Here is a 13,745-nt window from a genome sequence, read left to right as displayed (position 1 = left end):
ATTTGGAACTTCGAAATTTGCTACCATAAAATAATTGTTTTTATCCAAAAAAATGACCTACAACAGTACTGAATGCTATATATTTACATTTTGATTCAAATTTGTTCTATTTTAGAGGATTTTCAAAATTTATTTATGTTATTCCTGAGAAAATTTTTAGAACGACCCTATTATTCAATATTTTGGAACAAGTTGAGTTGACGCACTATGCTCAATTTTTTTTTTTTAAATTGTATATTTTTAAGTTGCCGGACTTCGGCCGGGGATTTAAGACTTTCTCCAATGGACAGGAGCCAATCTAGGGCACGGGAACAACTTTTTTAAATTTAAAATTTTTCTCTTATCAGCTGGCCTTTAACAAAGGAATTTTTGGAACTTCAAAGGCCCATATCTCGGGAAGTATGGACTTCCGCAACAAATGTTATATATATTTGTGATCAGGGTGACGAGATCTACATGTGATAAAAATTTCATTTCGATCCGAGCATAGTTGGCCAGCTCATTTTATGCCAATATTTTATTTGATTTAATTTTCAATAACAACAATGTAGTTTTTGTAAATTTGTTAGTTGTTGTAATTCATGCATATACCTTATATAATTATGCCTTGAGTGTATGGTACCAATATTGGTCTGTTCCAGAACTGCAAGAATCTACTAATGTTTACTATTGCTCTGTTCCAGAACCTGCAAGAAGGTACTACTTTTTACTACGATAACAATTTTTCCTTTATGTTATCGAAAGAAATAGTAAAAATTAGTAGATTCTTGCAGTACTGGAACAGACCTTATTTTTTCCGATAACATAAAGGACAAAATGTTATCGTAGTAAAAACTAGTAGATTCTTGCAGGTTCTGGAACAGAGCATATGTTGTATTCAAATTTGTTACCTTACCTTTAATTTAACCATGTCACAAAAAGGTTTATATGTCTGCATATTTCCAAAGACATAAATACAACAAGATAAGACATTTTTTTGCTATCAGTCTTCAGTGAATGGCTTTTGAATTTAACATAATGTTATATCACGATATGGTGATATAACATTTTTTTCTTTTATACATTTTTACGTATTTAACCGAATCCGATCCAATTGACACAGAATTATTCTTGAATAGATCCTTGAATTCATAAATTTCGTTTTTGATACCATTACATGAAATGTTCCTCCTTGGTTGCGATTTTGAATTAACTGCAACCTGTTAATGGTAATGTTTCTATACAAAGTTTCGTAAACATTTTTTTGTTGCATGCATTTTGTCATGTCTTAGTTGTATTTATGTCTTTGATATTTCTCGATTGCACTGATGTTTCTTATGTTATTTACTGTGAAACAAAATATTTAATATTTAAATATTTATAAACCCATGATGATATATTTATGTATGTATTATACATCTTTTCTTATATCATATATATACGGATGTATGTATAATTACATATTTATGTATATACGAAAAACATCTGTAAATTTAATAGTTTACCCGGAGACAGATAATAAATAATTATAGTAAATATCAATTTTATATATAACAAATGTTTTTTGTTGTTGTGTTGTATAATCCTATATAAACATACATTATAATCACAGTTAAATCGTTTAAAACAATAATTGTTTCTTTTGAGAGAATAAAATTGTGATATTACATTAATGGTATGACAAAAGTACTTTTGTGCTTCAATTAAGAAGTTAATTTAACTAGATTTTGCTATTCACCATTATTGCGTCATGGCTAAGGAAAAGAATTAATGAAATCTGTATATCGTCACCATAAATGCCGGAAGACGTAACCAACATGAAAATCGAAATTCGTTTTTGATGGAATCTGATACATTAAGCTAAAATACATGCTCTGGCAAAATTTCAAACGTATACGTTCAAAAATAACGATCCTATTTAAGAAATGCCAAAAGAAGTAACAACGTACTGTAATTTTCATAAAACACAAAAGGCGTAACCCACATCATTTGAAAATTAAACAGCAGTACAAACAATGAAGTCTTTGATTTTTGCAGCAATTATAATGCCAGAGGGAGGGTTTAATGAGTATGATGTATAATTTCCACGTGGGCGGATCCGGTTATTTGACTCGAAAGTCCAGTTTCAAAACCGGGTTAGACCCGGATCTACTCAACCGATTTCTAAAAAAGCTTATGGAAATACCTATCCTATGGTGTACTTACTTTTACAGTTTTGCCTCTTACTCGGCTTATTTCTACATATGTGTAATTTGATTCTTAGGTGATGATATCTCAAGAATTGTAGTTTTTTTTTTCAAAAATCACAAAGACCGTTCTTTTAGTTAATTTTTAAATCAACATCTTTTACTTTAGATGGTTTTTAATGGTCTTACAGAAAAAAAATCCATAATTGAAATAATTGAAGATGATGGCAGAAGACCTATGCCCTGATTTAAATAAACATCTAAAACGCACATATGGAAAACAATATGTTAACCGGACAAAAGAAAGTGCTTATTCGGAAGGCAATGCAAGACAAATGAAGCCCGGATATAAAGCAGGTAGTCACGATATTGCTCATTTTTCCAAGAGAAAGAACGAACGGAAATATTAAAAATTTCTGACAACAAAAAAAGATGCACGTAACGAGAATATTGAGGCGTTGATACGAAACGTGTATATGCTCAAAATTCACGTCGTCCTAATACAAAGATGTATTCTTTAAAGACGGATACGATTAGGCTGTAAGTTTGCAAAAGATGGTCTTGTCAACCAACCCATGGTATAATAGAGATAATTGGGTAAATTCAACTGATTGTTGTAATCAAATAGGTCCAAAGAAAAACGCAAATTTTCTGTATAGGTACTTAGACAAAACGACAGGAGATCCTACAGTCAATAAACTGCAAGCATTGGCTTATGATCCTATCAGTATAATCTTTTTTAAAACTGTATCAAAGACGACTACCAGATTCTACCACAGAGAAGTTCCGGAAATTTTGAGGCAGTGGATCCTCCTCAGATGTACACACACAGGCTAAAAGAAATTTCAACACCTGCAAGACTTAAAACGCTTAATTCATTACTTTTATGACAACATTATTTATGAGAATTTAAAGTTACATTTAAATTGTTACAGATCACTTAATTTATATTAACTACATACATCTTGTCCCTAAATTGACTTAAATACAACAATAAATATAATATTCCAGATTTAAATACCGTCTAATACAATTGAAATTATAAGTAATTATAGTGATGGTTGGAATAGACAGTTCACCTAATTGTGGTCCATTGAAATATCACCGTCAAGACTGGGAATTGAACCCAACAACTTCAGATTGCTAGTTTAAAGTTCCCCTAACCGCGTAGGCCAATAAGTCAGTTCTAGTTTGATTATAATTTTTCATTCATACTATTTAGAAAAATACTATACCAAAAGACGTAACACACGCAGCTTCTGAAATTCTGAAGAAACATTTAATTTTTTTCCAAAAATATATTTATTTTATCTCTTAAAACACGATACTAAAAATTTTCGTTATTTGATTACACCGTTTAAATCTTATAACGTTTTTTGCTTCTCCTGTAAAGTTTTGGTTTTGTGGGTAACGTCTTCGGGCATTTATGGTGACGATATATAACAAAAGTTTTTTGTTGTTGTGTTGTATAATCCTATATAAACATACATTATAATCACAGTTAAATCGCTTAAAACAATAATTGTTTATTTTGAGAGAATAAAATTGTGATGAATGCACTTAGGTAATTTGCTCTATTTTTGGGGCAAAAATGAATAAAAGAGGAATTAAAGGATTTTTTAACTTTTTAAATTATTTATGTGAAAAGTGAGATAATATAAAGATTTCTACACATAAATTCGGATATAACGAACAACGGTTATAGGCAACTACGTATATAACGAACAAAGCTATTTCTTCCAATGTCATTTTCAATAGTTTTCTTATACACAACAAACTGTTGAAAACGATCACGGTAGTAAGTAACAAAAATTTTGTTCCCGCGAGTAGATTTTCAAACAAATTGTTATTACAATTTTGTATATTTTTGGAACATATGTTAATAAGGACGAGATTAGTACTTCATTAAACGGTGTCAATGATTAATATGAAAAGAGAGATAAAATAAAGCTTACTACTGCCGCACCGTTTATAGAAAACCACGTATATAACGAACAATTTGTCGCCATTACTTATTTTACTTGCAATGAAATTGTAAACAACAATATTTTTTATATTTATTATTTGTTTCCTCAATCCAAACTTACACAATTTTAAGACTTTTTATTGAGAAGTAACCTTATAAAATCTGATAAATATCAAAAAACGGGCAAAATCGGGTTTTGAAACCTAGTAATATCAATGCAGAAGATTTTCAGTAATGTGTTCTAGGTGGCAAAATCACGGCCAAACACGGCCAATTTAGTATAAGTCTATATGAAGTGAGTTTAAGAAAAATAAAATATTTTTTCTGACTTTTTGTGTTTTTTGGTCGCTACCCAAAATGTTTAAGCTTTATTATTGTATTAAATAAATTCCTCTCGCAATTGCCAATCTATTCTATTTTACAAAAATTTATATTTGGTTTATTTTTCCGCGGTTTTTACATTGAAATATGCCTTATAATATATATTTTTTTAGTTTTTCTTCGAAATTCTCACTTTGACGGCAATTTTAACCGCGATAATGGCGCTATTTTAAAAAATGTCATTCATATTAATTAATATTAATAAATTTTGGCATGTTCTTTTTTCAATGCCAACTAAAAAATTATTATTAATAAAAGATGCAAAATCGACTTTTTGCCTCAAAAACTGGGCAAATTACCTATAGTGGAATGAAATGACAAAAGTACTTTTGTGATTCAATTAATTTATCTAATTTAACTAGATTTTGCTATTCACCATTATTGCGTCATGGCTAAGGAAAAGAATTAATGAAATCTGTATAATTGAAAATAATATAGTAGAAATACAACAAAAATAGCAGCAAAATATCAGTAGTCTAGACGCTTTTTCATACGAAAGATTTCACCATTATCAAATGTTCTTGAATTGTCCATATTCAAATTACGCAATGTAGGTAGAACAGACAGGCGATCTTCTATATCGGCATACATACTACGACAACGATATACCGAGAGAGTCTGCAAAGGAATTACATTGAAATTAACGGGAAATAATATTTTTTACTAATTACCTGTAGGCGCTTGCAATTCACCAGAATTGCATCCAAACTGTGTTCGGTAAGTTGAGAACATCCACTTATATGAAGTGCACGCAAGCGTTTTAATTTGGCCGTGACTAGCTGCATAGTCTTGTCATTGATATTATAACAATCGGACAAATCCAATTCTTCAATGGAGGGGCAATTTGAAACCAGCGCTTCCATTCCAAAAGAGGAAATTTGTTGACAATACGACAAACAAAGCCTTTGTAATTCAATGAATTTAAGACCGTATTTAAGGGATACGTCTGTGATTTTGTTGCAGCCCTTTAGGTTTAGAGAACGCAAACCCTTGAGCTGTTGTATACTGAAGCCATCAACTGTGGCATCATCTACAAGATTTAATTCATAAGCGGCAAATAATGCACGTTTACGATTGGCATCTCTGACAATATCTTCTTCTGCTTTGCTCCGCAGAGAGATTTTCATAAACTGTGGCGATGATGGTCTCAAAACGTCTAATTCATGCATAGATGAGGGGGGTGTTGGATGAAAATTTTCCAGTATGCCCGTAGACGAGCTCTTTGAACTCTTCACCTCCAACTTCGATATATCAATACCGGTGAGAGCCGCATCCGTGAGACGAAAACAATCCTCCAATGAGAGCTCACGCAGCCATCGTAGATGCTGAACAATGCACTGTACCGATTCATCGGTAACTCCATTAACACAGTGTCCCACATTTAGAACTCGCAACTCAGAACAATTTCGTGCAATGCACTTTATCCCTTCTTCGCATACTATGAGGTTGGACATGTAGAGGCGTTGTAAAACGGAATTTAGTTTTTTGGCGATTCCTTGGGCCAAGCCATCGGTTGTTATGCCGTCACATCGAGATATATTTAAGTTTTGAAGACGAATCAAATTTGACAGCAAAATGGCCCCCGCATTAGTTATTCCACTACAACCAGCAACATTGAGGTCTTGCAATTGAGGCAGTGCATTTACAATACATGACAAGCAATCATCGTTCACACACAGAGTGTCAGCCAGGTCTAAAGTCACTAAATTAGCTTGTGTTTGCAAAAATGATTTCAGTCCACTAGTATTAATCTGCTGACATCCTGTTAAGTACAGTTTTTCGAGATTGAGACCCGACTCGTCATTCTCACTACGTGCTAGGGATTGTAGGGCCGGTCCACTCATCATTGTGTGACTGAGATTAAGTTCTTTCAAATGTTTCCTATGACTGTTGGCCACTTTTGCAATAAATTTAAAGGTTAATATTGACTCGCTGGGATTATTTGATAAGGCATCATTCGGATAAAAACGACGATGAATGGCGTTGTGGTATGCTATGTGACATCCTGACATATCGAATGATTCCATTGTTTTAATCAACGAAGTCAAACGCAGGAGTATTGCATCCGAAAGATACTGGTTATTTTTCAAGGAAAGGCGACGAACATTTGCAAACCCTTCAGCCACATCTGTGATGCCTTCCAAAAAAGAGCCAGACATAAAGAGTGGTGAACATCGCGTCACTGTGAGGCATTCCAGCTTTGTTAACTGTTGCATGAAAGCGTAAAATTGCTTGTCTCCGATGTCGGCATTGTCGAATATCACTTCAACCGCTGTACTACCAATTTGTTGTAAGAGATTTTGAGCTTGACCAAATGTTACTTCTTCCAAACAAAAAGTACGATATGGTCGTTGACACATGAGATAGTATTTTGCAGGTGGTAGTCGGTCGGAAAGGCAAACTTTGGCAAAATGAACTTGGATGTTGCGATTGAATTCGCCAACAAAAAGCGCCTCACGCCATCGTAAGCACGTAGCTCCGGCTGCTTGTAGATCTGCATGATTCAGGTATCGAAAAATGTGCAAAATAATCTAAAAATAGTAGATGTTTTAGTATAATTTCGCTAAAGTAAAATACAAAACTAAACTTTTATTTAAATAATAGGTTTATTTTTTAAGTTGTCTATTGGTCTGTTCCAGTACTGCAAGAGTCTACTCATTTTTACTATTTCTTTCGATAACATAAAGGAAAAAATGTTATCGTAGTAAAAAGTAGTAGCTTCTTGCAGGTTCTGGAACAGAGCAAATTATACAATTGTAAAATTCGACCAAAAAAGTAACATGTTTGGTGTGTTCCCGAACTGTAAGAATATTAATATTTACTATTTTTTCGATAACATAAAGGACAAATTACATGTATGCCTGTTCCAGAAACTGCAAGAAGTTTTTTACAACGATAACAATTTTTCCTTTATGATATCAAAAAAAAAAAAAAAAAAAATAGAAAAAATAGTAGATTCTAGCACTGGAACAGACCAATTATCGTTGTTAAAAATTTTAGATTCTCGCAGGTTCTGGAACAGGCATTCTGTAACATTTGTAATTGTTCAGCCCGACCGTGAATGATATTCATGATCGCGCTGGTTATGTCTGTTCCAGAACTGCATGAGTCTACTAATTTTTAATATTTTTTTGTTTTGATATCATATAGGAAAAATTGTTATGAACAGAGCAAATATGTGCCGTTTCTACAATGCTTATTACAATATTATTCCAGAAATGCAACAATATACAAATTGTCACTATTCTTTTTTTTATATCATAAAGGAAATCTTTTGTAGATTCTTGCAGGTTCTGGGACAGGTATTTATTCGATTTCTTTTCGTTGTTCCGACACCAAATTATCATTGAAAAACTTAATTCCCCTTACAACATTTTGTGAGCGAATGACGATTATATATGACGGGTATTGATAATAATTGTTGTAACTTATGGTTAGGTTGAAAAGAGGGGCGAGTAATCGCTACATGCCCTGGTGGACATACACTTAGCCAGAATTTGGCCTTTTGTGCGCTATAGACTAGGTTTGTTTGTAGAAGGGGACTCTACTGTATTTTATTTAAGGAACTCTGTGCCTTTAACAAAATCTCGTAAATGTTTGAGGTCGTCTATAATGACCTGATTAAGATCTGGTATTGTGTCGTTCCCTAAATACTGTGATCTGATGTTTGGGAAAGCAAGTAGCTCACGCCGTAACACATTAATTAAAATAATACAAAATAGTTTTCCTTGTCACATGCTAATTGTAACAGTTCAAACATTAAAAGCCTTCCAGAACCTGCAAGAATCTACAGATTTTTACTACGATAACAATTTAATTTTAATTTATTTATTCTTTCCAATTTCAAGTCCGAAGACCTCATTTAAGAAATTGACAAAACATCAGGATATATAACTTAACAGAAAAAACATTAATTGGAGAGATGCTCAACATAGGCACAATAAAAAACATATAAAATCTTCAAATACACAACTACTTTTCACTAATTAACAACAGAACTAGTGAAAGCATCGGTATATGTATAATGAATAAATCACAATCCGGCTAAGAAACTACTCGGTTTCCAAGCAGCAATACCTCACAACATTACATATTAAAAACAATAAATTACGGAAATTGAGCATCAATTCTAACGATTTATAATATGCATAAATACAATTTTGCACAGGGAACAGAATTAAAAGTACTACTCAATTAAATTCATAAAATTAATGCTCTTTTCCAGAACCTGCAAGAAGCTACTACTTTTAATTACGATAACAGTTTTTCCTACATGTTATCGAAAAAATAGAAAAAATTAGTAGATTCTTGCAGTACTGGAACAGACCAAAAAATATTAATTTGAAAGCGTGGCACAATTACCCAGGTAGTGGTATCACGCCAGCTGTTCGAATATGAAAAGTCAAATCCCTTTATAAAAAAATTATTTTTGTTGTAATTTTCCCAACTACATGAAGAAAATTTTGACATAACATATTCAAAATTTTACGACGCCACTACCTTGGTTATTGTGCCATGTTTGAAAGTTATTAAGGTAAAAAAGAAAAAAAATAAAATAAATAAAACATATGCTCTGTTCCAGAACCAGCAAGAAGCTACTACTTTTTACTACGATAACATTTTTTCCTTTATGTTATCGGAAAAAATAGTAAAAATTAGTAGATTCTTGCAGTACTGGAACAGACCAATAGTAAAAACACACTGACAGAATGAAAGACTACTAATGCAGTACACATTCAGTAGTGCGATTCTCTAACTCATTTTTTGAGTTACCGACAATTGTCGGTAAAATTAAAATGCTTATAATTTCCGTAATTACCGATGTTTTTCGGTAAGTTAGCGTCGAATATAAAGCAGTCGTAAAGTTCTTCCGATAGCAAGAGTGTCGTCAACTTTTACTTGAACTTTTCATTCATAATTTTGCGTTTTAATTTTACCGATTTTTGTCGGTAACTCAAAAAATGTGTTAGAGAATCGCACTACAGGTATGTGATGGAAAACGATTCGACTCGTTTTGCCGAAATCGAATATCTCCAATTTTGGTGAATATTTAATAAAATTGAAAATGGATTTTAAAAATATTATTCAAATAAGGGGTGTTTGCGAAGCATAACTATATATATCATCAACGGCACTCCGATTATATACCATTTCGATTCTGCAAATCGAGTCGATTCGGTTTTCATCACATACCCGATTGTCAGTTTTGAATGTCGATTTTTTCGCAATGATCGATAACTGTCCAACCGTCCAGCAACCACAAAATATTTTGTTGTTGCATGATGAATGACAAAATTAACGGCCACACTAGCAAGCAACCGCAAAGCTGTTATTCAAAACTGACAATGTGTACTCAGCTTTAGGAGTCCTTTCCTTTATGTTATCGAACAAATAGTAAATAGTTGTAGATTTTTGGAGTTCTGGGCCTGCCTTGATTATAGTTCTATGAAAATTTAAAATGAAAAATATTTCCTTTATAATATTTTTCATTTGATATTTATTTCCTTTATAAAATGTTTCATTTCACATTTTCGTATAAACAGAACTGATACCCTGGAACAGACTATATACATATAAGTCGCAATAAATAAATCTTGAATCTTGGGGGTCGATTATCTATAGCAATTATCGTTGAGTGGCGTTGTCAGTTGCCAAAATTACTTTATGTATGGCAACTTTTAACTGAAGTTGCGAGTCTCAGTTGACGAAGCGGCTATTTTTCAGCAACCAGTTATTTTTAGTTAGAAACAAGAAGTAAAATTGAAAGTAAAAAAACATTTTCTTAACAATTGTTGATTATTTGCATGATTAATTAATTCCGTGTATCAAAAATACGGTGAAAATAACAACAAAACAACAGTTTGAAATATTGATTGATAAATTGAGTGCAAATCCGATGTGCACATGGGTTCCATCTATACAGCCGACTACACCTGGGAATCTAGTTTTTGAATAAAAATGATTTTTGTTATTTTTCTCTTTCGAGACGAGCTGATTCATCAGAAGGTTTTTGTAAATGAAAAAGAATGTCAGAGAAATTGTCATCACAAACCACTACACTGCATGTTTCGCACTTTGGTGAGAAGCGCTCATCAGGTGTATTTTGTGCGGCAATCTGACTATGTCTCTACCCTAAATTTTTCCTTCTACATATACATACTGAATTTATTGCAAATTTGCAATTAGGAATTCAATACACCGCATTTTTTAAGGCAGATGGCATTGGCAACTCTAACAATCTTATTTATTTACGAGTTTTTTGCAGGGCGGACTTTATTTCCACACAGCTGTAATTGTGTCCCACATGTATGAAAAAATTTTGGGTAGAGACATAGTCAGATTGCCGCACAAAATACACCTGATGAGCGCAAAAATACACCTGATGAGCAAAGTGCGAAACATGTAGTGGTTTGTGATGACAATTTCTCTGACATTCTTTTTCATTTACAAAACCCTTCTGATGAATCAGCTCGTCTCGAAAGAGAAAAATAACAAAATTAAAACATATGATCATCATCGCCTTAACAGGTAAACATAAATAAAGCAAGCCGAGCCTGGCTTAACAAAACGTTCCAACATAAAAATTGCAACCAAATGGTTGTTGTTACGTTCTAAAAATAAACACATCCCAAAAAATAGTACAGTTAAATGTGACTACATGTGGGAGACAATTGCAGCTGTGTGGAAATAAAGTCCGCCCTGCAAAAAACTCGCTAATGAATAAGATTGTTAGAGTTGGCAATGCCATCTGCCTTAAAAAATCCGGTGTATTGAATTCCTAATTGCAAATTTGCAATAAATTCAGTATATATAGAAGGAAAAATTTAGGGTAGAGACATAGTCAGATTGCCGCACAAAATACCCTGATGAGCAAAGTGCGAAACATGTAGTGTAGTGGTTTGTGATGACAATTTCTCTGACATTCTTTTTCTTTTACAAAAACCTTCTGATTAATCAGCTCGTCTCGAAAGAGAAAAATAACAAAATTAAAACATATGATCATCATCGCCTTAACAGGTAAACATAAAAAAAATGATTTTTGTTTTGTCTTTTTCCTCCTTCGTCAACTTCGAAACGATCCAATTTGTCCTCTATCAAGTAGACAATTTCCTTCAATACGTTCGACAATGTAGATTGAGCCATACAATTGTTGTAATCATTGCCATGGGACTTTTGGAAACTTTCCTCCTCCACTTTTAAAAGTGGGGGTATTGCTGTTGATCTGTAACTTGAAGTCGTCCTTTAGCGTTTTCACAATGTAAACCTTTGGCAATCGAAAATACGCCTTAAACCTAAAAAAATTACAGATTATACATGAGCTTCAGCTTACAGCGCAGATGGCAATTCCAATGGATTCCTGTACATTTTCTTAAACATTAAAAAATAATTGCACTGAACTTATCATACTTATTATCATCAATAATACTTATTATTGACATCAATAATACAACATTTCATCTCAGTTGTGCTGACAACTGACAACGCAACTCAAGTTTAGTGGCAATGCATAATCGACCACTTGATATTCATCATCGTTTGTTTTTTTTTTTTTTTAATTTCTCCAATCAAAGCTTTGTTAGTGATGTTCACCATGTATGCTGCGTAGGCATAAATTTGGACTAGTGGTCTCACAAATATGAAAGATTTTACAATTTGTAAAGCAGTAAATGTTTAGTGATGTTCACCATATATACCTACGCAGCATAAATTTGGACTAGTGGTCCCACAAATATGAAAGATTTTACAATTTGTAAAGCAGAAAATGTTTTAAAATACCATTTTTTCTAGCGGGTATGATTACTGCTCATACATGAGGCCTGTCCGATTACTTCGCAAGTAAAAAGTATTTGTAAGTTCTTGCAACTACTTGTAAGTACTTCTCATTTCTTTTTTACTGAACACGTTTGTTATCGAACATCAAACATCAAATTTGTACAAACTTTTGAGTTATCGTACAGACCTATTTTCATTAGTAATGCCAAATAATCGTTTTCGCTGTTAATATATCGACAATTATCGGTTTTATTATAATAAACTCTTATGTCATGTTCACACGAGCGTTTCAATTACGTTGTTCGCCTGTCGAACGACGTACACGAATTAACCCGTTTCCACGACACCATTCGTAATTAACAGAAACATAAACAAAATTTCCTTCATTTTTGTTTCCTTGTTTTCACGAAAATGTGAACCGAAAACACATATAATATACATTAAATGAATAGGAAAAGCAACAGACTTTTCTTCAAATGTATCTTATATATTTAACTACACACATTTCATTCATTTTTTCCATAAATTCTGAATAATTTTGTATTTTCAATATATTTTTATATGTTTCTATTTTCAAAATTAAAGAGAGAGACATGTCAAAACAAAGTTTGTGTACCTATACAGACTTTCAGTTATTTCTTTCCTTTTTGTTTCAGATTTTTTACGCGATTTTGAACTAATTGACAAGAAGTGTTTGTGGAATTAAGTAGGAAACACAACCATCTTCCTTCTGCATCTATATAAAATTTTTAGTTCATTAATTTTCACTCATCTTTTTCCTTTTTTTTTAAAAATTTTTGTGTTTTCAACAAATTTTTCAATTTTGAATTTAGACATGTCATAATTATTTTTTTCGATAAATTCTCTCATTTGTTAGGGATGGGACAAACTTATTCGTCGTTCAGAGAGTATTTCTAATCGAACAACGTAGAAAAATCGTCGTTCGTTCATAGAATTTTGTGTGGGGAAATAAGTAATTTATTCGTAGTTATGGGTCGAACAACGAATAGAGAACGAGCGCCGTACCGTGGAAACGGGCTATTATACAAATCATGGCGGAATAACAAGGTGTTACATCGATAACAATAATCGGGCCATTTACCACACCAAACGTCAACATTTGTTCGCAAATTTTGACGTTTGGTCTGGTAAATGGTCCGATTATTGTTATCGATGTAACACCTTATTATTCCACCGTGATACAAGAAGATAACCTTTTATACAGCACAACGTATGTCTCCATCCACTAAACGGTGTCTTCGTTAAATGAGCAAGTGTCTTCGCTAGTTAAAATCGTTTTTTATCTTCAGGCACATAAACTCATCGTGCAAGTCTGTTCAGATTAGGTCTGTACGATATCCCAAAAGTTTTTTTTACAAATTTATTTATTTATTTACACAACCAACGAATGCTCTAGTGGACAACATATGTTGATGAGATATAATGTGCAAAGTATTGTA

At 32.6% G+C, this 13,745-nt stretch overlaps 1 protein-coding gene across 1 annotated transcript in view; it reads right to left on the bottom strand.

Moving 5' to 3' along the window:
- Window positions 1–3,448: 3,448 nt before the first annotated feature.
- Window positions 3,449–13,745, bottom strand: part of LOC141387021 (uncharacterized) — a 40,214-nt gene continuing 29,917 nt past the window's right edge. The window contains exons 3-4 of the mRNA XM_073956095.1: window positions 5,184–7,043; window positions 3,449–5,130 (exon numbers count right to left, since the gene is read on the bottom strand). Of these exons, the coding sequence (XP_073812196.1) occupies window positions 4,981–5,130; window positions 5,184–7,043 (2,010 nt within the window). The 3' untranslated portion in view covers window positions 3,449–4,980. The remainder of the gene's footprint in view (window positions 5,131–5,183; window positions 7,044–13,745) is intronic.

This window comes from Musca autumnalis, unplaced genomic scaffold (assembly GCF_047663935.1).
Source record: "Musca autumnalis isolate F117 unplaced genomic scaffold, ASM4766393v1 scaffold_5, whole genome shotgun sequence".
Classification (NCBI taxonomy): Eukaryota; Metazoa; Arthropoda; class Insecta; order Diptera; family Muscidae; genus Musca; species Musca autumnalis.
This window is presented reverse-complemented; position numbering and strand designations above follow the sequence as displayed.